The following is a 24,906-nucleotide window of genomic DNA, read 5'->3' on the forward strand; positions in this document are numbered from 1 at the left end:
TTATCTCCCTTTTGGACTTTAGGATTTCAACAATTTGCTTTATCTCCTTTTTGGACACACTTCGATGTAAATCTTACTGCTCCGCTATGCTTTCATCACTTTAAGTGCCCCTTTGAAATATTTAAGACACGATTAAAACTGGTGAATTTACTCCCAATTACCTAGAGAGCTCCTAGAAAGATCAGATTTTTTCGTAGGTCAAGAACGTGTTTTACATATGTCGGAATATGTTCCATCCCATTAAACATTCTGATGCACACCGATCCGATTTAAACGATCTTATAAGAAATATCATTGTCTATAAACACCTGGCACCATCACGCTCGTTGTATGTGGTAAATTAATATCAATGTGAGGTCGTGTGGTCTGATGCCCCTGTATCCAAAATCTACTTATCACTAAGATAATTAGATTTGAATGCAGTCAGAACATTATTAGTGGACATACTTCGATGTTTCATTTGCTTTATCTCCCTTTTGGACTTTAGGATTCCAACAATTTTTCTTCATATATCATTGTCTTTCACAGTTCCAGCATTTATCTTTCCTTTGCTCTTAGACTTGAATCATGATTGTAAGTTTTCCTTTTCTTACTCTGAATTCCTTCCGCTAGCTACTAATTCATCCATAGAGGAACCTGCGCCGCTGTTCTTCATTCTTAACACCCTTGACTAAAGGGCTGAGATGATCTTCTTTACCAATCTTCACTTTTGCACTCATCAATTTGCAAAGGATTTGATTAAACGCGCTGTTATGATCATTAAGATTCGACCCTTTCGCCATATTCAAATTATAAAATTACTTTTTCATATACAGATGATTTGACAATGATTTCATCATGTACAAACTATTTAACTTCTTTCAAAATCTCGAGGTAGTCTTTTGATCAAGGACATTGTAAATGACATCATCATGTACGAACTATTTTAACTTCTTTCAGAATCCTGAGATGGATGTAAAGACTGCCTTCTTGCACGGAGAATTGAAAGAACAAATTTACATGAAATAATTAGAAAATTTCAAAACAAAATGGATATGAAACTAAGTTTGCAGGTTAAAGAGGTCGTTGTATGGCCTAAAACAGTCGCCTATGTAGTGGTATAAAAAGTTTGATTCTTTCATGGTGAGTCATAGGTTTACGAGGAGTGAATGTGCTCATTGTATCTATTACAAGACACCGAGTGATAGGAAGTTCATTATCCTGGTGTTGTATGTTGATGACATGCAGATTACCGGTCATAGCATGTTTAAGATCGATTTACTTAAGATTCAGTTATCAAGGTCATTAATGATGAAAGATCTGGGGGATGCAAAGAGGGTTCTCGGCATTAATATACACATATATAGGAAAATAAGCAGGCTTTGGTTATCTCAGAAGGAGTACTTTGAGAAAGTATTGATGAAGTATGAGATAGATTGGGCAAAGCCGGTCAGCATTCCCCATATGGCTTATTTTAAGTTTTCTTCTGAATAGTGTCTTAAAACCGACGAAGAAAATGATGATATGTCTCATGTGCCTTATTCGAGTGCAAATGACAGCTTGATATATGCCATTATTTATACGAGATTAGATATTTCATATGCAGTGGGTGTTGTTACAGATATATTTCTGACCGTGGAAGGAAAAACTGGGAAGCAGTAAAATGGTTACTTCGATACATTCGAGGTATGTAGGACTATTTCTTATCTTTTAAGAAAGCAGGGGCCAAGTTAGTAGGCTATGTAGATTCTGATTACACGGGTAGTGTGGACAATAGAAGGTTGACTTCTCTGACTTCTCGTTACTCATTTGTGCTAGCAGGTAGAGTGATCAGTTGGATGTCAAAGCTTTAGTTTATGGTGACACTTTTCACAATTGAACCTGAGTACATGACGATGACGGAAGCGTTCAAGGAAGATTTTTAGTTGAGAGGGACGATAAATCAGTTATGGCTTCAACAGGAGGTCGTGCCAATTAATCGTGACAACGAAAGCATGATTAATTTGGTTAAAATCTTTGTTTATCACTTATGTACTAAACATATTGATGCGCGTCACCATTTTATCTAACAGGTACTTAATGAAAGAGTGACTCTAAAGAAAATTCACATGAGCATATATCCTATTGACATACTCATTAAGATAATTCTTATAGAGAAGTTCAAGTTCTGTGGAACTTCTCTAGGCTTGGTGAGAGCATAAATGAAAGACCAAGTGTGCAAGTGGAGCTATAATGTAAGAGGGAATTAGAGATGAAGACAAGAAGCTATGAAGAATGAAGATTTAAGACATGATGGAGATTGTTGTTGATGTCTTAAATATGAAAACAACAGGTCTATTGATGCCATCGATAAACAGCTCGATGTCATCAAGCAGACTTCGATGACATCGAAAGATGCTCGATGTCATTGAAAAATTTTGAAAAAATTATGTTTTATTGCTAGAAAGTTTGGAGCATTCTTGAATCCATCGAAGGCTTTTAACGCCATCAGCAATCTGTCAATGCCATCGAAGTTCCATTAAAGGTTCCATCGAGTATATTTGCAGAATTGTGTCAGTGCGGGATTTGTTTCCGATTTTGATTGTGATTCTCATAAAGGTTATATATATAAGTGTAATTGGGATTTGGGAGAAATTGAGAGCTTTCTAATTCGTTATAGGGTTTTAAGGGTATAGCTTGGGAAAATTAGAAGCTTGTTCGAATCGGATAATCTCTATCTCTTATAAATTTCTACTTTTATAGTGCACTATTGTCGCTTGGTGCCGTAGTTTTTTCTCATAAGAGTTTTTTCACATTAAGTTCGGAGTGTTTATGATTGAACTTGATTGTGCGGTTGAAATACTTTGCTTGATTCATATTTGTGTACTTCCGCGGTCACCCAACATTCTTGTCAGATGATTTCGATCACGGTTATCCAAAGTAAAAAATGAAAATCCATACATAAATCCTTGAAAATATAGACCTTTGAAATTTTTTATCACAGGTATCTGAAAGTCAATGACGCAGGTTAACTTAGCCAAAATGTTCATCCGTTATGATGGCTTGATGAGTGTGATTTTGTTGATACACTCCATACATAATGCGAACCAAAATTTGGATGGTATCGTTAGAGACGTACATCGGTGCCACATGTGAAGCAGATGAGTCACCATCATCGGATTATCACCTTATAAGAATCATACACATCATTTTTGTAAAGATCCATGCGAGCATGTTAATTAAGAAAATGTGATAAATACAAAAGACGAGCCATTTGCCTTTTATTCAATTAACCCACCTATAATTGGATGGTTACGATGGCTTGATGGGTGTGACTCTAGAGATACACTCCATCCACAATGGGACCCACAACTTGGATGGTATGGATAGGTGTACATCGGTTCCACATGTCAGGAGGATAAGTCACCATCATAGGAGTCCAGCCCTTAACAAAAATCATTTACACAAAATTTTCAACATGTGAGCATATTAAGAATGAGACAAATACCATAAGAAAAGGGTCATTTAATTTTCTTGAATTAATCCACCTGTAATTGGATGCCTAGTTAAGGTGGTTTGATGAGTGTGATTATTGAAATCCACCTGTAATTAATCCACCTATAATAGATATGTTCCATCTACAATAAGACCCATGATTTGGATGGTATGGATAGGTCTACATTGGTGCCATGTGTCATGACGATGAATCGCCATCACAGGAGTCTAGCGCTTATAAGAATTATATCCATCATTTTGTAACAAATCCATGTGACCATATTAAGAAAATGAGATAAATTCCAAGAAAAGGGCCATGTGTTTTTTATTGATCTAATTCACTTATAATTGGATGGTTAAGATGGCTTGATAAGTGTGGTTCTATAGATAATGGGACCCACAATTTGGATGGTATGGATAGATGTACATCGGTGCCACATGCAAGGAGGACATGTGATCATCACAGAAGTCTAGTCCTTACAAGATCATACACATCATTTTTGTAACAAACCCATGTGACCATAGTAAGAAAAAGAGACAAATACCAAACGAAAAAGGACAGTTTGCCTTTTATTGGATTAACACACCTGTAACACAATACCTTGAATGTTTTTTCTTTCATCACATATCAGTCTCTACTTAACATTCACGAGCATGTTACATGCTTTTGATTTCCCATCGTGGATTTCAACTGCCTAACTACAATGTAAACAATGTAAAATAGATAGAGAGAGAGAGAGAGAGAGAGAGAGAGAGAGAGAGAGAGAGAGAGAGTTCTATGGAATTTTTCGTTTGTTCTTTCTTTGAAGCTTCACACTGGCCTAAAACCATGCTTTAATGCAGATTGCCAAACCAAATCGATCTTCTCCACGTCGATGGCGCCAACCTCATGGTGTGTCCACCCCTCTAAAAGGTGGACCACGCCACCCGCATGACACGCATGAACGACGCCTCTTGCCATCGAGTACTATTCAAGTTTCCATAAAAAGTGAAAGAAAAGAAGTTGATTAGTTTGTAACATGAAAGATTTTAGAACAATGTAAGGCATGTAGTAAGGACAGCTTACTTCGCATGATCCGAGCCCTTTGACGTCCTCGGGCAATCTCATCGCTGCAAGCTTCCCATACGTGCAGTCGTTCCTGAAGGAGAAGATAGGTGGGACAACAAATTGATGGAAATGAGTGCCCGGCGGAGCCCACGTCTGTTCTCTCGGTGATAGCCACTTTCCGACGATCCATGTCTAAATTACAATAAAATAAATAAATATCAAAACATAAAAATTTATGCATTCCAAGATGGGATTAGGAAAATTTGCATTTTGAAATGCCTGTAAATTCCTGCTACTTGCATTTAACCAAATCATAACTGAACTAAAATCAATATAATTCTTGATTATAACCTTGCAGTGTTGCGCGGCTTGGTACTTCGTAACATGAACTAGATACTGCTGGTACTCCTGTGGGGCTTCTTTCTGAATCGATTGAAATCTCTCTACTGATAAGGTTAGCATCTGCCATTATTGAAATTTTAGTTAAACAGTAATAAGATTAAATAGTTAAGAACTTTTTTCCTTCATTTCTTCACTAGAAGTGATTGACTGGAAAGTTATACACCATTATTTGATTTTATAGTAATAATTGGACCACCTAACTATAATTGAGCCGCGTAATAACAATTCAAAATGCAAACAATCTATAAATAATCATGAATAGAAAGGGAAAAGGAGAAGATGAGTGATAATTACCATGACTCTAATCTTATATCGACATAGATAGAGGGCAATCGCTCTTCCAAGCTTAGAAGTGGCCCCAGTTAAGAAGACTTCCTTGACGGCATCCTTATCGATCTCGTTGAGGATGACTGCAGCGGTTAAGGTGTTTCCATGGACGACTCGTACTTTAAGATCAGGAAGTTTCTTCACGAAGAGCGTCCCACCTCCATTGAGTGATTCGTTCTGTAACCACATTTGTTCTAATGCAAATTAACACTTAGGATCTCTTACATTCTATTTTAAACTTTAAAAGTTTAAAAATGCATTTCCCAACTAGCATTTTTAAATTTTAAATCAAAATAAAGACATGGGCCCCACATATGGATGTGTGTGGTCCACTGCCTGTGTAAGCCACTGGGCTCGTGGGCACTTATTATTATTATTATTATTTAAAAAGATAAACTGATAATGAAATAGCCATTTATATTTCAGAATATAATCCTGAAAGGCCATTTATCAACAAACGTATGGAGTTGACCAATATGCACGCATGCACATGTGCTAATATGAAACAAGTGCAGGATCTGAACTTTCCATCAGGTTGGAAGTAATGCTTAAATCTTCTGCCTCAAAATCAGGGAGTTTCACTCCTGGGGGCCACACTGCACGAATTAAACTGGCCATCCATTTGTTTTGTATGCCTTGGCCCAGCTAAGGTGTGAAATGGCTTGATTTTTAGGCTGGAGGGTCTAAAACCGTACAAGCCCATCTGATGGAAATATTATCTCACACATGTGGCACGTGTGCCAGCTCCTCTCGCTTGTGGAATTAATAAACCCACCTTCTTTAATGATATTGTCTCATACAATATCATTAAAGAGTTTGTAGAAGTGGATCCCATGGTCCATTAATCTAGACCATTGATCTTTTGTTTCTCATCATGGATGGACCATGCCCAAAGAATCGAGTAATCAGACAAATCTAAACCTTTCAATCATTTGTGTACCTAACATGGTTAATAAGAAGAATACCAACAAATCCATATTCATTGTGTGGCTAGGAATGATTGAATCAAGGGCTTGGATAATCCAACCATGGCTCCCGACATGAACTAACCTCATAAACATGGGTCAGAATCAAAGAGGTTGGTGAGAAGAAGGAAACCTACCTTATTCAATGCAGCCAAGCTAAGGACCTTAACACCCAATCTATCAGCCCTTAGAATTGCTTGTTCAATGTGGTAGTTGATACCATCTGCAGCAAAGGGTAAGAAATACTGCAGAACAAAAAGAACACACAAACATCAATAAGTAGACCTTTTCATGGGCCCACTCCAAATATAAAAATTATATGGTCATTTTGATCAACGGCCCACCTGAAATCCAAATCTGGGAACTGCCCATGTCTGATTCAATCGACCCCTTAATGTGTAGAAGTAAATCAAGAAGGTTTTTGATGTGGCCCACATGATTAGCATCACCAGGAAGGCACCAGGCCACAAAGGCAGCAAGAAGAGGCGAGTAGAGAACGGCACTGAGCTGAATGACCGGAGGACAAACGGCACGTGGAGAGAGGAGAGCACGTCGACGACATGTGCCAGAAAAACGAAGTCCGGCACACGGTCGTTTTGGACTGCACATGTGACAATTGGGGTAGTGTGATTTGAGTGGTCCGCTAAAAAATACCAATTATACAAGTAATGCATACTTAACTTTATGATTAATTTTGTTAAATACTAGTAAGATCTTAGCCTATCATCTGTTATTCAGCAAAGCATTAAAAACCAACGTAGACAGGTTGTGATATTACTTTTTCTGTTATGGTGACTTGTCGGGTACACTCTGTACCCGCTAACAGATACCGGGTTCGCTGCATGAATAGACCTATAATGCCCAGATTCAGAGATGCACTGATGATCAGAACCATTCAAATTCTGCCCACAGTAAAGTTATCTTGTGATCATTCATGGGTTCAAATATGGAATCTTTACTTGTTTTTTCACATGTCCACATTCAATTATATATATCGATGATCATGATCAACCGTTAATCATTGTTTTTGGGTTATGATCACTGTGTGACACCTGCAAGGTGGACGGTTCTGATCATCTGATCCGTCTCCCATGTGGGGCCCACTGGGAACAAAGTCTATGTTGGACAAACTACATTTATATCCGTACACGGATACCTTGAGGTACTTGCTACAAACTGCTGGAGGTTATATGAGTCACATGCACCTGAGCTTATCTTCTTGTGCAACTCCCATGACTTGTCATTGAGTGTGTCTCCCAGCATGTCATAAAGAGGCATGAAGAGGCAGAAATTAGTCCCCATCTCTGTGTGGTGTAGGGTATGGTACCTGCACACGCACCCCAAAAAAAGGAAAAACGTTAAAAGATCTGTTCTGAAGAGATTGAAAAGTGGTTGTAGGGCAGGAAGATTTGACAGTTTAGTAAAGAAGAGGTGAAGATAAGGGGGGAAACGAGAGATTGTGTCCTGGTAGAAATGACCTACAAGATTGCTTGAATTGTGGTGGTTTGTGGGAGGTTTGGTAGTATTTGAAGTTGTACTAATTTAGAGAATGGGGATTTCCGAACTTTTAACTAACCACTCCTAGTTGCATCCTGGCAGTTGGACTGTCCATTTGAGAAATCTACACTGTCCATTAAGGTCCAACACACATTCCATGGGCCACCATGCAAAAATCACGATAATGATATGTTTCTAACCGTCTGATAAATCGAGCATAACACGGGTGGTCAGGATCATTTCTGAAGAAATGGCTCGACCCACAATTTGACCCGTCCATTTGTTGTGGCCTAGCATGGACTGCTTATAGTTCTAAAGAAGCACATTTGTTAGAGATTCCTAACCACCATAGGAAAGATGTCCAACTCGAGGATGGATTGGATCATCCGGTCTGTGTGACCCATCTCAACCATCTCTCTCTCTCTCTCTCTCTCTCTCTCTCTCTCTCTCTCTAAAAATACATATGTGGTCTGTGTGTATGGAATTAATTTACATACGTTGGGGTGTAAATGAGATATTTAAGGAATGGTAGTGACTCAAACAGCCCATGTGGAATAAATTCCACATTGCTATGCCCCATGCTCCTCAAGAAATCGAAGATCAACAGATAGCCGTAGATCAAGACCGCTGATCCGGAACCCACCAAACAAGCCCCCATTATAGGAATCCCTATGACCACACTCAACATAAGGTGCTCCAATAGCGTGGCATTCCCAGCTGCATCAGAATAAATAAATATTACAAAAGAAAAAATGAAGGAAAAAGATGAAATTTAGACATGGGTTTTTAATGATTTGTACCTGTATATGGCTGAGGTACCATAGATGAGTGGTGGAGGTAATGGTAGTTTGTAAATAGATATTCAGTGTGCAAACGCTTGTGTAGCCAATAATACAAAGGCTCTGATACAACCATGTGGAGTACCAGTGCAAAGATACACCCCTTCAAATTCCAAAATGGAAGATTCGTAAGGGATGGGAAGGTGTAACATGCCATGGCTGAGATCATAGCATGAAGAATTAAGAAATTGTCCCTGTCATTTAAAAAGAAATCATTAAAACAGATAAACAAACTTTGATATTATCTTTAATTGAGAGAGAGAGAGAGAGAGAGAGATTACCAATCCCATTCCTTGTCTATTTGCTTGAAATCAACACCTTGTTTGATAACTCTCCTGTTGCGGATAAGGAATAACATGTTGCTATATGAGCTCCAAAGCTGATGAGTGAGTGCCCTAAGGGCGGAGATGATGAGAATGTGTAGACACCAGGTATCCTTTTGCACATCTTCATAAAACCATGAATATAGAACCCTTGCAACGAGTGGACCATATAACATATACTGCTCAAAAACAAATTAAAAAAAAAAAATAAAATCAATCACAGATACAATAAAACCAAACCAAAAGACCCATGAAAGAAAAAATAAAATAAAAATAAGAAATGGGTATTTAAGAAAATGGTATGTAAGACAATATATCCATGCCTTGTAGGCGCCCAAGTTCTCCCAAGGCCATGCTGATAAGGGTGCACCCATATCTTCCCCTACAAACAAGGAATGAAATGTGCTCTTTTTCTTACTCTCCTTCGCTCGTCTTTTCCAACCAATGGTACCTCTCCTTCTATATAAAACTCAAGAAAACCAAGAAAGGTCAGCCACAAAAAGAGATCCCAGTGGTCCAAAACAACACAACCAACTTTATAGAAAAAATCAAAGATCGAGAGATCGAGAGAGAGAGAGAGAGGAATGGAGAAAAGGGGGACTTTGACAAGAAGCTTTCCTAGTGGAGCACAAACACCAGACCTCAAGGAGAATAAACTCTCTCCAAAGCTCTACTTAAAAGCAAGCTACTCAATTCATCCACCGGCCAAAACAGTTGTACCTCCTAATCAATTCCCCTTGGATTTTCCCCCCAGCTATTTCTCTCACTTAAAAAATCTCTAATCACGAGCATGCTCAACGACCTCAAGGGATGCGGATAATATACTGACAGGTTGAGTAGCGAGACTCCCTACTGAAGTGACGTCACAATGTTCTGTGGGACCCATCATGCTGTATGTGTTGTATCCACGCCGTCCATCAATTTGTAGAGATCATTTTAGGCAGGTCCACTATGATGCTTATCTGAGATCCAATGTGTTCATAAGTTAAGACAGATGTGAAAGAAGAGAAAACACAAATTTCAGTTTGATCGAAAACTTTGGTATGCCTTAGAAAATTTTAATGGTGGGCGTCACTCTCTCCACTGTTTTCTGTGGTGGGTCAATTTTAGATTTGGATCTGACTCATTCTTTGGCTCCTGCCCTAAATTAATATCTCCAAATGAATGGACGGTGTGGATACGACACATACATCATGCTGGGACCCACAGAACTTGGTCACGTCACTTCAGTAGGGAGCCTAGCTACTCAACGTCTCAGTAGCTAATCCGCGTCCAACGTCAAGCTACATGAATTTAAAACGCATTCCTACACGCTAGCAGACAGCTGGTTAGATGGAATGTATACCAAAAATCAATGAATGAGAGAGGGAGAGAGAGAGAGGGGCATGGGTGGTTGGAGGGTTACAGATGGACAGAAGGAGAGAGGGAGAGATTTTGTGATATCTTGACCGAACAACGTGGATTTTCTGTTACTACAAGTGGGCCCATGGTTTTTATCCAGATTATCCGCATGTCGGGCCCATCTTTGATGGACCATAATGGAATGTATTCCATGTTGGAAGATCCTGGCCGTCAATCACGGGCATTTGATGATGATTTTTCGGTACGGTCCCCCACGTTGAGGCTTTACCGAACCAACGGTCTTGGTCACCAGATTCTGTGATCTCTTGACCAAAATATATGGATTTTCTGTTAGCACAAGTGGGGCCGATGGTGTTGATCCAGATTATTGGTATGTGGGCCCTAACTTGTATAGACCATGGTGGAATATTTCCCATGTTGGAAGATCCTGGCCTTCAATACGGGCGTTTGTGTAGTCAAATGTAGGTCACTGCTACATTTCTCATATTAACCGTTTAGGTGTAGCGTACAGATTGAAAAGTTGGGATTGTTTTGTTGATGAAAATTTCGGGATATGGGTCCTTCCATATTATTGGAGCTTGACGAAACCAACGGTCTGGATCACTACACCATGGTCGCATCTTGTACAAACTGAAAACCAGAGTATACGGTGCATATCCTCTGGCCAATGTTCCAATCCTTTGGGCTTTGAGATTGGGCCATCAGGACTCAGGATTACCATATGTTTTCTTCGCCGACTATCAAGTGGCGGTGATTCATGCATCGTACACCGTGTCATAAGTGTATGTCATTTGTAGGTCCGTTGTGGTTGGAAGAGACCAATTCCAACTGTCCAACAAACATGAAACCATTGATTACAGAGAAGGTGGCCAGCAGTCCATATATGACGAACCATATCAGACGGTTAAGATCATTCCATCAGTGTGATTATAGGGCTGCACTGCATCCACGATGGAACTCATGATTTAGACGGTCTGGATTGAGAGAAATACATGCGACCCGTACTGTGCAATGGTCACCACAATTTACGAAAATATGGAAAAGGCTAAGATGGTAATTTAGGCAGTGTAGCACGTGAATAAGAACTACATCATGTGATTCGGTCGGACTGACACGGGTTACATGTAGACAGGTTTTTGTTGGAGATAGGGTTTTACCAAATCAGATGGTTAAGATCATTCAATCAGGATGATTTCCAGTATGGGGCCCGTGATCTGTGCAGTTGGGGTTAGGATTGAGGGATGCACCTGCCACCAGTATAGTGGTTGGGTCACCACCATTTAAGAAAAAGGTGAAAACCTTTAGATAGCAGTCTAGGCTATCCAGCCCATGAGAGAAATCGGATTGCGTACTCAGTAAACTCTGTTGGGCCTACCATGAATTTATGTGGTTTATACACTCCGTCCATCCGTTTTTCCAGCTACTTTTAGACGTTGAACCCAAAATTGAAGTATATAAAAATATCAAGTAGATCACACCACGGGAAACAGTGGGAATAATGATTTCCACCGTTGAAACCTTCCTAGGGCTCAAAATGATGTTTATTTGTCATCCAACCTGTTCATAAGATCATACAGACATGGATGAAGGTAAAAAACAAATATCAGCTTGATCCAAAACTTCTGTAGCCCCCAAGAATTTTTCAACCGTTCAATTCAAATTGTTTCCTGTGGTGTGGTCTTGATTTTTGAATATGCTTCATTTTTCGTTTAAGCCCTAAAATTATCTTTTAAAATAGCTGGATCAGAATAGATGGACGGTGTGGATAAAATACATAAATCACAGTGGGCCCACATGGTTTAGTACGCTTAGCGTACTGAGTTACAAAGCAAGCAATCGGCTTCCCCCGTGAGAGGGAAATGTGCCATGTGGGTTCGGCTAGATATGAAATGGGCTCGACCCACTCGTGTTTTCGTTGAGCGATGTGTCGATGGCTTTTTGGGGATTGGATTTTAACGAATCAGATGGTTAAGATCATTCAATTAGTGTGATTTTCGGGCTATACTTCATCCACAATACGGCCCACAATTGTGCGGCCAGGATTGAAAGATGCACGTGACACATGTAAGGTGGATGGTTCATCCTCACCTAAGATAGGTCTAGATCAGTCTATATGATCTAGCCTAGGACAGAGCTATGACATTTGGGTTCGGCCAGGTAGTGAAACGAGCTCGACCAACTAGGGATTTTCTTGAACCAACCGTTGATTACTTTCTGTGGGTGACTGTACTTTATCAGATCAGAAGGTCAGAAGGTCAGATCATCACATCAATGTGATACAGGGCTGTACTCCATCCACAATGGATCCACGATCTATGCGGTTGGGATTGAGGGAGGCATGCAACACATGTATGGTAGATGGGCCACCATCACTTAATGAAAACGTGGAAACAATAAAATAGCAGTCCAGGTTGTCTAGCCCATGAGAGGGGAGTAGGGTCATGTGGCTTCGGCTACATATGATGGGCTCGACCCACTTGGATTTTCGGGCTATGCTCCATCAACAATGCGGCCAGCAAATTATGTGGTCAGGATTGAGAGATGTACGTGAACATGTACAAGTGGATGGACCACCATCATTTATGGAAGAGGTTGAAAACGATAGGATAGCCTTTTGGGTTGTCTAGCCCATTGTTGTATGTTAAAAGTATTTCAAGGAAAATGCAGACAGTGAAACTGAAAAAAATAAAAAATAAAAAATAAAGTTAATACCAAAGTTTGATATTCTAAGGGCAAAATTTTAGTTCACGTTAGATGAAGAGGGGAACTTTAAAAGGTTTATAAGAGATTTCTCTATTAAAAATTTTAAATTAACGTGATATTATATTCAATCCCACACCTTCGGCATGTAAGGTGATGTAGGACGTGGCATATATACATTCCCAACATGGTTGGACAACAAAAAAAAAGCCAAATGAAAGTGAAAGCAGTATATCAAATCTCGGTGCAATCCTGCAAATGTAATTAGCTCTAGGTACGTCTTGTTTGAAAAAAATTCAGTTCGAATAGGAAGGAATTGCCATTTGAAGTGTGAACTATAAATCAATCATAAATTATTTTTTTTTGGGTATCATTACGGAACATATGACCTATCAATTTTTATCGTAATGTACAATCCAGGTCAACCGACCCACATAGTGGGTGGCATTCGTCCGTTTTGCGAGAAAACACATGATTCCAGTTTAAAAATGAAATTTTAGAAAAAAATTACTATCTTTAGTAATTTCAAATTTTGTCATATTTTCTTATTTTTAAAGTTTTAGATTTTTATTTTTTAAGAAATTTATTGTAATTATGATAGGACTCTTCCAGTAAAGTTTATCTCGACTTTTTCTTTTTGACAAATGGCTTTAGATGAGTTTTACTATTTTAGGTATCTTTTATTGGGGTTAGAATTTTTCTATTTTGGATAATTTCGCATTAGATTTTTGTATTTTTTCTATATTACTGGTTGTAATGCCCCATAACTTGACACCTGAGTACGGGACCCTGAATCATCATTTTCATGGACGTTAACTTAAATACAAGCCACACGTGGGGCGGAATTCCCATGTGTTTACGGGTACAATTAGCATTTGACCCCAAATCCATGATAAGAGTCACACACAATAATGCAACGATAAACAAAAGACGGGTATAAATTGAAATTGTGTAGTGGGATTAAGACTATATCATGGCACGCGCAAAGCTTGACGAAGTTAGAGAATTATGGCTAAGTCCTAGAGGGGGGGATTAGGATCAATTAAAATTGTTTGCTCACTTAATATAATTTATCAATTAAACTAATCAAGGCAAATTAACACTAAGACTTTCAAGCTAAAGTGAGTCAAATTACATAGACTACAAAGATATGTTAATTAAGCAATTAGTCTATAGGGTAATAGTAAACTTGTGTTTGCTTTGTAAGTTAAGTGCATAACATACAATTCAATTCAAGCATACATATTTATTTAACTAATAAACTACATAAGCATGAATAGAATTTTGCTCAAATGATAATCGCAGACACTCTCTCTTCAAATAAATAGGTATTCACTATCGGAGGTTTTAAATCAGGTTCACCTATAACTTTTACAAACATATACTCCCATCAGATACCTATACAAGGACTTACTCATGTACTCACCCGTGTCGGTGGCTCCCGCGAGAGACTCTAGTTAGTTTTCTATCGGCTTAATAACAACTGCTAGCAGTCCTAATCTAAGGACCTATGTACACTCTCGCCAAAGGCTCCCATAGAGACCAACACATACGCACCCTTGCCATGTGGACTATGTATACACCCGTGTCGGTGAATTCAGCCTTACATAAGAGCGTAGGTCCTACATAAGAACATATCGAGTTTAGCTCACATACTCTAATTACACTCAATCATACACAAGGAATGAGTGTATGAGAACTCTTATAAATGACAACTTGTTTGTCGAATTGAACCCATTTTGATATGTCATCCTGAGATGCTTCTTTAATGCTCTCTCGTGCATAGATTGACTTCTCAATTGTTCCCATGATCATTGATACTGGTGCCTCAGCTCCTACATATGTTTTCCTTGCATATGATGTGCCAATGAGATGACCAAAGCAATGGAAGATAGTGGAATATCCTATTCCTAATGTGAATGTTATAATCATAAGGGATTCACCTAGAGCGTCTTCTTAGAGGATTTATACAAGTATATACTAGTAAATTTAATGTCTAATCTCTAGAGAAGGGAGAGTTCATCCACATCTTTGTCATGTAGCATGCAATGCTCATTAGAGTAAATAATCACAAGAGGATTGACATGAACCTCTTTGGTATAGAATATAGGGTGAAGAATATGAGTGAGAAATCACTTAGGCTTCTATTGCACCAAAAATCATCAATCAGCCCAAGAACTGAATGCTAATTTTATAGAAATTGTGTTCCAACAGCTATAAAATGACACCATTGATCAGATCGAAGGCCATTCAATGGGATCAAGATGGTTCCTAATGGCATCAAGCAATTTAAAATTCCAATTAAAATTTTGCTGGACAGTTTTAATGTTACTTACTCGATGTCATCGAGTGGGATTTCGATCTTATTGAGTTCAATCATCAGCCTGTTGAGCAGCTTTAACACCTCTTTTAGCCTTACTCATCATGTTTTAATTTGACTCATAAAGCTATGTGATGATCAATCAAGGTTTACCTATAAATATTAGGATCATTTAGTGGCTAATGTTCTTTTGAGTCTAAGGGAAGGGTCACCAAGGTACCTCATTTACCTGTTCTTCTCTTCTTTATGCTCTATGTCCTCTTGTGTCTTCAGTTTTTAGCTTTGAAGAGCTCAAGTTGTAAGACACGTAACCTCATGAGACCTTCCTTGCACTTTATCTTTGGCACTGGCATGTTCCCGATGGACCAAATCGATGAGTTTTGATCATGACCCTATTTTAGTACTGCAACACTCCGAGACTTGTACCCTAGTGGCCGCACGGGCGTTACGATTCCAACACTGAGCGGCACGCCCCATTGCGAACCCTAAATTAGAAGTTGTAGTTTTGGCATAATCTGAGGTGGGTTGCGCAACACGTGCAGGCCTCACTTACATAAATCTCAATGTTATCAAGTTAATAAATTCATTAACTAATCTATCAATCACTCATATCTCTTTCCCTACTAGTCAAACAAGCCCATGCCTTGCTCATACAACACTTGCCCTTACCCATGCTTAGCCATCATTCTTTCCTTTCTTTTTCTCCCCATTTTACCCTTCTATCTTCTTCTTATTCCCTCCTTATCCTAAAAGTTCTATAAAAAAAAAGCTTCCTTATATGATCCCAGGACCGGAACCTGACATATGCGACCTAGGAGCCGAGAATGAGATACTGCGGAGGCTGTTAGCACTAAATTCAACGGCCGGGAATTTTGTGAGCCTGGTTCCTAAGTTTGGGGCGTGACACAAGTGACTATATGATATATGAACTCATGCGATTGATAAATAAGGTGCACAAATTAATGCACTATATATATATATATATATAACCAACCTAAAATCAACACAATCATCATCTAAAAGGTATAAAGTCAAATTCCATAACCAGGGATGTACAACACATTGTCCAAAATCAAGAAAGTGGCCCCTCATGACTAATTAATTGATAGAAGTATGAGAAAGCATGCCCACACTGCTAATCACTTGATAAAATTCTTAATAGAAAAGAGACACTCATAGTATACTAGTCAGCTGATAAAATGCATAAAAGTACAACTCGTCTGATTAAACACTTAGAGGAGCTCTCATGCCTCAGATGTTATCTTCAATCAGACCAATTCTACTCAACAAGAAGTTCACAATAATTTGGCTTATTTAACTATGTTGGTTGTGCAAGTACAATCTTCAACATACAACATTTATAGTGAGCTAACTTACCGGTAAAGTACATTGATGGTACACCCATACTGTTAGGCACCCAATATAATATTCATGGTCTAAATGTATATCTACAACTAAAGAAATCTTAGTCTAATGACAAACTAATATGTACTAAATCCAAATTAGAAATGCATGTCCAGCTGGCATGCGACACCCATAGTGAGCTAATTAGGCGGTAAAGTACATCAGTGGTACACCCATACTGTTAGGCACCTAGTAAAATCTTCATACTCTGGATGTGTATTTCCAACCAACACTATTCCTATTTACAATTGGTAGACTATGTCACGTGAGTCTATCCACAATCGCCCATAATTCATATGGATATCCCCTGTGATCTCATCTCCGAAAATTTAATTTACCAAGAGCATTTTCAACCAGCAGACCTTTCACATAAGGTCTAATCCGAAAGGAAGCTATGGCTAGAAAATTAAACTAAGAGGATAACAAGACTTCTCAAAAGACAAGGTTCGTTAATATGGGGTTCGGTTGTCAGTCCCAGAATACTCTAACAATAATCCATACAAACAATAACCAATTCCGCATAATCAATCCATATGCAACCATTAACTTACACCAATAATTTATAGGATTAGCAGATGACTTCACTCGAACGTGCATAAAATAATAATTCCAACACACACGAGCCATGCACACATAAGTAATTCAAACATATTCTTAATACTACGCAAGTTAGCATGATTCAGTCAACCTACACAAAATTTTATGCTTACAAATGATCTTAATATGCATTATAAAGATTACCATAATTATACATGCATATGATTAGCAGGAACCCAGTTAAAATGTCGATCAAAACTTGAGGGTAGTTCTTCACCTGAATTGTGGATAGGGTTTCTAAGCTATGAACACTACTTTGGAGTGAGTGACTCATGATGACAACAAGTTTTAAGGTTGTCAGCCAAGGAAAATTAGGGAAAACCTAATCCTATATAGCAACATAGCCTGCATTTAGAATCAGAATTAACCCAAATTAGAACTATTATGATAGTCATTCTACTTGATTACTTGAATCAGCTAGTTAGGATGACACAACTCCCAAAAATCAGGCCCTAATCAGATGCTTGGACGCTACTATGCACTTGCACGGCCCACTCATGTTGTTGGGCTACATCTCTAGATAGCCAGAAAGCCTGAAATCAGACATGCACGGGTCTTAGAGTTGGGATTTCGAAGAATCTAAGGAACCGTCGAATAGACAAGGATGGAGGGAGAAAACTTATATGAAAGGGCTAAAAGGCTCACTCCCAAGCTAGGACAATATCTACACATGCTTAAACTTGAAAGCTCCCGCGGTGAAAGAGACTAGGGCAGCCTATAAGCGACATAGAATGATTCAAATTGGAAGTTGACTGACAGGATGAGCTCCAAGCTCACCCTCCCTCTAAGTTAGGAATTGCTAGAATGAGATAAATGAACAAATTAGGGGCTTATATACCCCACAAGGATTGGTTGGATAACTTACTAGCAAGACTTAATATAATAAAAATGCAGCCTGTCAGTCGAATCGATGAGGATACTGGTCGGACCTGAAAGTGCCCTGGTTTGTCAATTAGCCTGAGTGTTGAGTCGAATAGACTACAGAGCCTCATAGGAAGATCAATTCAAGCGTCTGCCTCAACTGGGATGTGTGCAAGCTCACCTCAGGTAAATCTAAGCCCCACATCCCATGTCTCAAAACACCAGGTATATAAAACCCTTAAAACAAATTAGAACATTATATGATTTATAAGTAAAAAAAACTTTTTTAAAAATTAGAAAATCTTTAAGTTTTCTTGCTCTGTCAATTGTATCGATACACATCTTGATATGCTTGTCCTGCACTGTCGATGTCCTTGATGAACGAATCTATTCTATCGGAATGAGGACAAAACTGTCTAGCAACTACATACTTATCTGGACAGAATTATCGATGTATCGATATATATATCGATGTATCGATATTTGAATCTCGAGCCCATCGAAGGTGATTCGATAATATCGATAGGCAGATATTCGGTGCCTACTTAAGAAAATCTCATGTGCGTCGATACATCGAAGTCGTTCTCAATACCATCGAAGTTCAAATCTCGATGATATCGGAAGACTCTCGATGTTATCGGTCATAGGCGCCTAAGTTCTCCAGCAATTATTTCAGGATTATTTATCTGCGATCGAGGGGCACTCGATAGAATCGATATTCAAATATCGATATTATCGGTACAGTTTCGATGGCATCAACAGGGAGAGAAACTGTCTAGTAAGCTTAAACGAAAATCCTTTGGATTTATCGATGCCTCGACACTCTATCGATATCATCGACATTCAAATTCTGATGATCTCGATGGTCCCCGATCATTCTTATAAACCTGAAATATTTCATAGTAAGTCTCTCTCATTTTCAAGTGTCGAGGAATCGATCCTAGTATCGATAATATCGGAGTTCGAAATTCAATGACATCGACGCTTGTATCGATTCCCTCGACCAGCTGGCAAAAGGTTTTAAAAGCGTATGACATTTGAGTTTGGTTCATCGAGCGTCCAGTCGATGCTATGGAGAGTATATGCTCGATGATATCAACCGTGCTGGATGATATCGAACTCTACCATAAATGTGACCGTTTTATATCCGTTGGAACCTTTTTACCTATATAAAGAGAGCTCATCTATTATTACTGGTAGAGAAATAAGAGAGTGCTTTTGAGTGTTTTACCTTAAATCATATACCCAAAGCCCTATCTCTCAAGGGAGTTCATCCTCCAATCCACTCTCATCATTAATATTCAATAGAGTGGATTGGGGAATAAACTTCCACATTCAAGGATCCTCTAGCTACTACCTTAATGACAAATCATTAAGCTGGGATGCCTTGAATGCATAACCGGAATTACTCTATCTTCCGTATAGGAAAATATTTTATAGAGTAGGATTTCGTCTTAACCTTAACCCAACCCATTGCCATATATTGGTACATCATTTGAGTTGCGGTTCAAGGGACCAGAAGACTCTTCATCAATAAAGGAGGAGATCTTCATCAACGAGTTGAATGAGATTTATCCACTTATCTGTAAGTAACTAGAGTCCAGAGGACCCTTTGATAATTCCTCTGTAGGATTGGGTCTAACGTGTTTCTCACCCTTGCAAACACTCGTAGGAGGCCTTCGGCGGGAGTGTACGTGGTGAGTGCGTTGTGTGGACCCTCTGTGGAGAGCATAAGCATCTGGTTAAAGGTAAACTAGTCAAAACCTTGGGTTTGAGGTGAACCATGTGAAACCTTGGGTTTGAGGTGAACCGTGTAAAACCTTGGGTTTGAGGTGAACTGTGTAAAACCTCTGTTAGGGTCTTGTGGAAGATCCTTGGCCAGTGTGCCTAAAAGTGGGTGCAATGTGTGAACCCTTGCTCGTGAAAGCATAAATAGTCAGCCTCAGTGTAGGTTGTAAAGGTTGAAGGTGAACCTGATTTAAAACCTTAAGTTTGAGGTGAACCGCTGTGAAACCTCCTTAGTAAAATCTGGTACACTCAAGGGCTGAGTTCAGTTACCGGGAGTGAAGTAGACAAGTAGTCGAACTTTGATAAAAATGACTGTGTTTGAGATTGCTATTCTTCTGTTTGTGTGATTTACTTTAATATTTTCATATCTGAATATATGAGATCACACCTCACACACATACACAGTCATATCCATCATAAATTAGTTTGCATATTGTTCATTTCTTAAATAGTTTATGATTGGATCCTCTACCGGGCTTGGAAGCCAGTAGAGTTACTTTTGAGTAATCCTGATAAGTATCGTCTGTTAGGATTAGTGTAATAGGATTTTTAATAAATCATAAAAACTTTTAAAAAAGTCCTATTAACCCCCCTTTAGGACATATTGGCATATTCCTACTTCAACTAAAGCGGTCCTCACTGCAATTTCAATAGGTACCAGAGATGGTCTCTCTTTAAGGGCTTCACCGCCTAGAGAGTGATTTTGACTGAAGTTGGGAATATGGCCAATCGGTCTCTAGACCACCAATATTTGATGGTTCAAATTATGCTTATTGGAAGTCTACAATGCACTATTTGGATCATGATGTTTGGACATAGGTGAAACTGGATATGTGCCTCCGAGCGATCAAATTGTTCCTGAAAATGTCACAACTATCTCCAAACCTAAATCCAACAAAATGTGGACTACATTCGAGAAAGAAAAACAAACATCTGAAGCAAAAGCAATGAATGCTATCTACTGTGCTGTGTCCCAAGAAGTATTCATGCGACACATCTAAAGAGGCATGGGGTCTATTGGAAACAACCTATGAGGGACCAAGCACAGTAAAAAGGTCCTAAGTACAACTCTTAACATATCAATTTGAACACATCAGAATGGTGGATGATGAGACCTTCATGGAATTTGTTACAAAACTGAATATTATATGGGTGGATTAGGAAAGAAAGTTCTGGTCTAAAAATTTACAGGAAAACTAAAGGATAAGCCATGACAGCTACTTGGGATGACATTGAAGAATCAAACACTAACTTCAGTGATTCAGAAAGTAAGGGAGACTGAAAATCATTGAAAATACTCATGACATCCACATCCATAAACATCCCAGTATTAAATGAGAAAATTGATGAACCGCAAATCAAAAAGTCATTTCTAACTATTGATGAGAAAGAAGAAGAAAAGGATAAGAAGGATAAAATGCAAGATGCTTATAATCAACCTTATAAACATAGCATTCAGATCCTTAAAAAACTTGGAATGAGAGAAAATGAGAATAATTCGCTGTAAGTAGATCTAGTTAAAACACTGGAAATTAATACACGTGATCAACAATATGCAGCCTTACCACTCTAAAAATGACAAGCTGGAAAGAATGAATCTATCCTTAAAATCTGAATCCTTGAAATTGATCAAACAGATTAAACTACTAAAAGAATGAAAAATCATACACTTAAATTTGATGCAGAACAATCTAGAAAATCTATTGAGCTAAACTACAAATTTTGCCAGAGTAGTGACAAATTAGAAAGACTTTTAGGGATGGGAAGACCTAGTAAAGACAAGAGTGGATTGGATATGTAAAAGGCAAACCAAGCTCCAAAAATGCAACACAAACACTTGAGAAATCAGCTGCATCAGGAAGTAGAACTAAGGCCACTCTTATTTGTCATTTTTGTGGAGACTCAGGCCACTACAAATTTGAATGCATTACAACTGGAAGGACTCAAGAAAAATATCAAGAGTCCACCAAGGTACATGGCAGGAGGTAAAGAAAAATCCGTCTCCACCAAGAATGACAAAGAGAATGGATGAGCTATTGAATCAAGTGGCCCAACTGAATAAAAAAAAAAGATCAATCAAGGGAATGTGATTCAGTTACCAAATGTATCCAGACAAACCCATAGTGAAGCAAAAACAGCGTCTTCAAGAAAAACAGTCACAAAAAGGGGTAGTGAAAAATAAAAGAAATTGCCTTGTGACTCACTCATTTTAAAAAACAGGCAATAGTGCTAAAGGGTTTCTCAATAGTGGTTGCTCAAGACATGTAACGGGTGACAAATCTCTTCTTGCAAATTATTCAAATCTTGATGATGGGGTGGTCACATTTGAAGACGGAAGCACCGCTAAGGTAATGGGGTATAAGACTATTGTTAGATTAGAAATGCTAAAAAATGAGAATGCTCTCCTGGTAGAAGTATTGACACACAATCTTTTAAGTATTTCTCAAATATGTGACAACCAGCATGAGATTACATTCGACAAGCTAAAGTGCAAGATCCTGGACTTATCATGGAAACCAGTTATGAAGGGTCTTCGTTCCAGTGATCACTGTTATGTCATAAAAAATGATGATCTATATGCCTAGTAACAATTGAGCGTGGAAAATAAGTCCAAGTCATGGCTTCAGGATCGGGATGGATGTGAGAAATGAAACATTTTTGGCAATTATCATAAGTTTGGATGGTACAGCTGTTTTTTTGTATACTGAAGCTAACATGAAAATATTTAAAGCTATGCATGTATGGAAGATTATCGAAGACTGGAGATAACTTGTCTCATCTTTCCTCTCAATAAATGAATTATTGGATCCAATGAATCATCTGCACAAAATCAATCCCATCGATTAAGGGTATATCGATAGAAGTCGGGCAAGCGTGGCGTTTCGTCTTCCAAAGCATTTTTCTTCTCTTAGTTAGCTATTTTTCCTTCAAAGTTTCAATGTCTAAAGACAAGAGTCTTGCCCTCATACAAAGTGCCTCAACTAGAAACAAGTAAGGTAAGAAAAATGTAACTACCTCATATTCATTTTCAGATCTAGAAATCGTGGCAGAACGAGCTGTTCATAGTAAATGTGTTAAACCCTTTGGGATCATCAATCTCTTGGAACTGATCGGATGGGGCAATATGGTGAATGTTGGAGGGGAATTTCAACATAATCTTGTGCATCAGTTTCTGAACTTAATCTACAATGTTGAAAATAATCCTCGATTCATTTTAGTTGCTGTCAATTAATTGGACTAAGCACATCACTCTCAGACTGATAAGTCGTCTGGTTGGTGTAGAAGTTACTCAATAGAGCTACGATCCCCAGAAATGCAGAGAATGTTCTTCATGTCAAATATCTCAATCCTACATACAAAATTCTTCACAGTATTTTCAGCATAAATGTCTATCCCTGTTTAGTCTCTGGGAACAAGCTGTCTCCATACATTCTAAATGTGCTGTATGATGTTCATCTCGGTATTCACGTCTGCCTACCCACTCTCATTCTTCAACAATTAATTCGGGTGTCTTCAGATGAATCCATCACTACACTTCCATTCCCATGTCTTGTGTTCAAGTTATCATCACAATTTCAGCTGTCTCCTACTAATGATCTTCCACACCCATATGTCTGGTTTAATCATGAAGACATCTGCAACATCGTTGCCAACTCATCTCGTGGGGGAAAAATCGATTCAAGCTCAGACAAAGGTCATCCTGTGCATTTTCCCATCTCTGTTGAGAACATTCAGGCTGTCCCCAAACAAAATACTATTCAGGATTTGCTTGAGAGATAATCCTACATAATGAAGCAGCTAGATGACTGTGAAGCCTGTCTATTGGAGATCAAAACCATGCTGGTAACTCAGCAACATGCTACTCAACAAATTTTCGATGCCTTACCAGCACAGTAAAGGTTTTTGATTGTCTAACATATGACCAATGCATCACATACCTGGAGTCTCTCTGAAATATTAAGTGCATAAAATGTCTTTTTGAATGCTCTTCGCTCATACATATGTGTGTTATGCATTACTAATCTATCAAGTGTGATTTTTTTTTTTTATATCCTCTAAGTAAAGAATATACTTCGGTGTTGGGCCCGTGAAGTTTACTGTTGTCTAGGGCAGTATAAGTATTGGATATTTTCTTAAATATAGTTACTTATAATTCACTAATTTTACTACCATAATTATGTTTTGAGATCTCCTGTTCGTCAAGTTTGTGGTGTGAAAAGCATGTGATGTTTCGATATTATTTTATTTGCTTCTATCACTACTCTATGTAATCTACTATGCATACCTACTTACTGTAAATGATGTCTGATTAATCAACTGTTTAACCATTACCCGTCTATATATGTATGCTTATTGAATGATGTCCTCCCACATGTCTTTAAACTTCAGTAAATATCAACTGTTATATCTTTGTCAATGACTGACAAAAAGGGGGAGAAGAGTTCAAACACCCCGAACGGAAAATTGTATATCTCCTTGAATGGTGCTGCAGGTGTTAGGGGGAGCAGTTGCACTAAGATAAGGGGAGTTTGCAGTTAGAGGGAGCAGATACTAGGTTCTGTACATGGTTTCACTAGAAATTATAAAAATGTGTAAAATATATGTACACACAATTTAGAATGTGTTTGTCTAGATACTGTTCTAGGGTGTTTTGGTATTTTGTCACGTAATTGACAAAGGGGGAGCTTAAAAGTGCCTTAGTTTGTCAATTAGCGTGAGTGTTGAGTCGGACAGACTACAGAGCCTCATAGGAAGATCAATTCAAGTGTCTACCTCAACCGAGATGTGTGCAAGCTCGCCTCAGGTAATCTAAGCCTTACATCTCATGTCCCAAAACACCAGGTATATAAAACCCTTAAAACAAATTAGAACATTATAGGATTTATAAGTAAGAAAACTTTTTCAAAAATCAGAAAATCTTTAAGTTTTCTTGCTCTGTCGATTGTATCGATACACATCTCGATATGCTTAACCTGCGCTGTCGATGTCCTCGATGAACGAATCGATTTTATCGGAATGA

The 24,906-nt window shown here is 38.5% G+C and overlaps 1 protein-coding gene across 2 annotated transcripts; it reads right to left on the reverse strand.

The window, feature by feature from the left end:
* Positions 1-3,995: 3,995 nt before the first annotated feature.
* Positions 3,996-9,308, reverse strand: LOC131256873 (very-long-chain aldehyde decarbonylase CER3). Of its 2 annotated transcripts, none has more exons than XM_058257938.1 (11): positions 9,178-9,308; positions 8,813-9,033; positions 8,493-8,725; positions 8,190-8,409; positions 7,401-7,522; positions 6,540-6,796; positions 6,333-6,440; positions 5,198-5,407; positions 4,853-4,963; positions 4,520-4,693; positions 3,996-4,420 (listed from the first exon to the last, which is right to left on the reverse strand). In XM_058257938.1, the coding sequence occupies exons 1-11, from the start codon at positions 9,226-9,228 to the stop codon at positions 4,265-4,267; spliced, it is 1,863 nt and encodes a 620-aa protein (XP_058113921.1). In that variant the 5' UTR covers positions 9,229-9,308; the 3' UTR covers positions 3,996-4,264. The 2 variants fall into 2 exon arrangements, with proteins under 2 accessions (XP_058113921.1, XP_058113920.1); XM_058257937.1 differs by having other exon boundaries at positions 7,362-7,522.
* Between the last annotated feature and the right edge of the window lie 15,598 nt (positions 9,309-24,906).

The sequence above is a fragment of the Magnolia sinica genome, chromosome 9 (assembly GCF_029962835.1).
Source record: "Magnolia sinica isolate HGM2019 chromosome 9, MsV1, whole genome shotgun sequence".
Classification (NCBI taxonomy): domain Eukaryota; kingdom Viridiplantae; phylum Streptophyta; class Magnoliopsida; order Magnoliales; family Magnoliaceae; genus Magnolia; species Magnolia sinica.

Coding starts and splice junctions, on each gene's coding strand:
- LOC131256873 (XM_058257937.1), bottom strand. CDS start 9,228: ATGGGTGCACCCTTATCAGCATGGCCTTGGGAGAACTTGGGCGCCTAC. Junction 6,441..6,539: donor TTCCCAGATTTGGATTTCAG/GTGGGCCGTTGA, acceptor TTTGTTCTGCAG/TATTTCTTACCCTTTGCTGC. Junction 4,964..5,197: donor GATATAAGATTAGAGTCATG/GTAATTATCACT, acceptor CAATAATGGCAG/ATGCTAACCTTATCAGTAGA.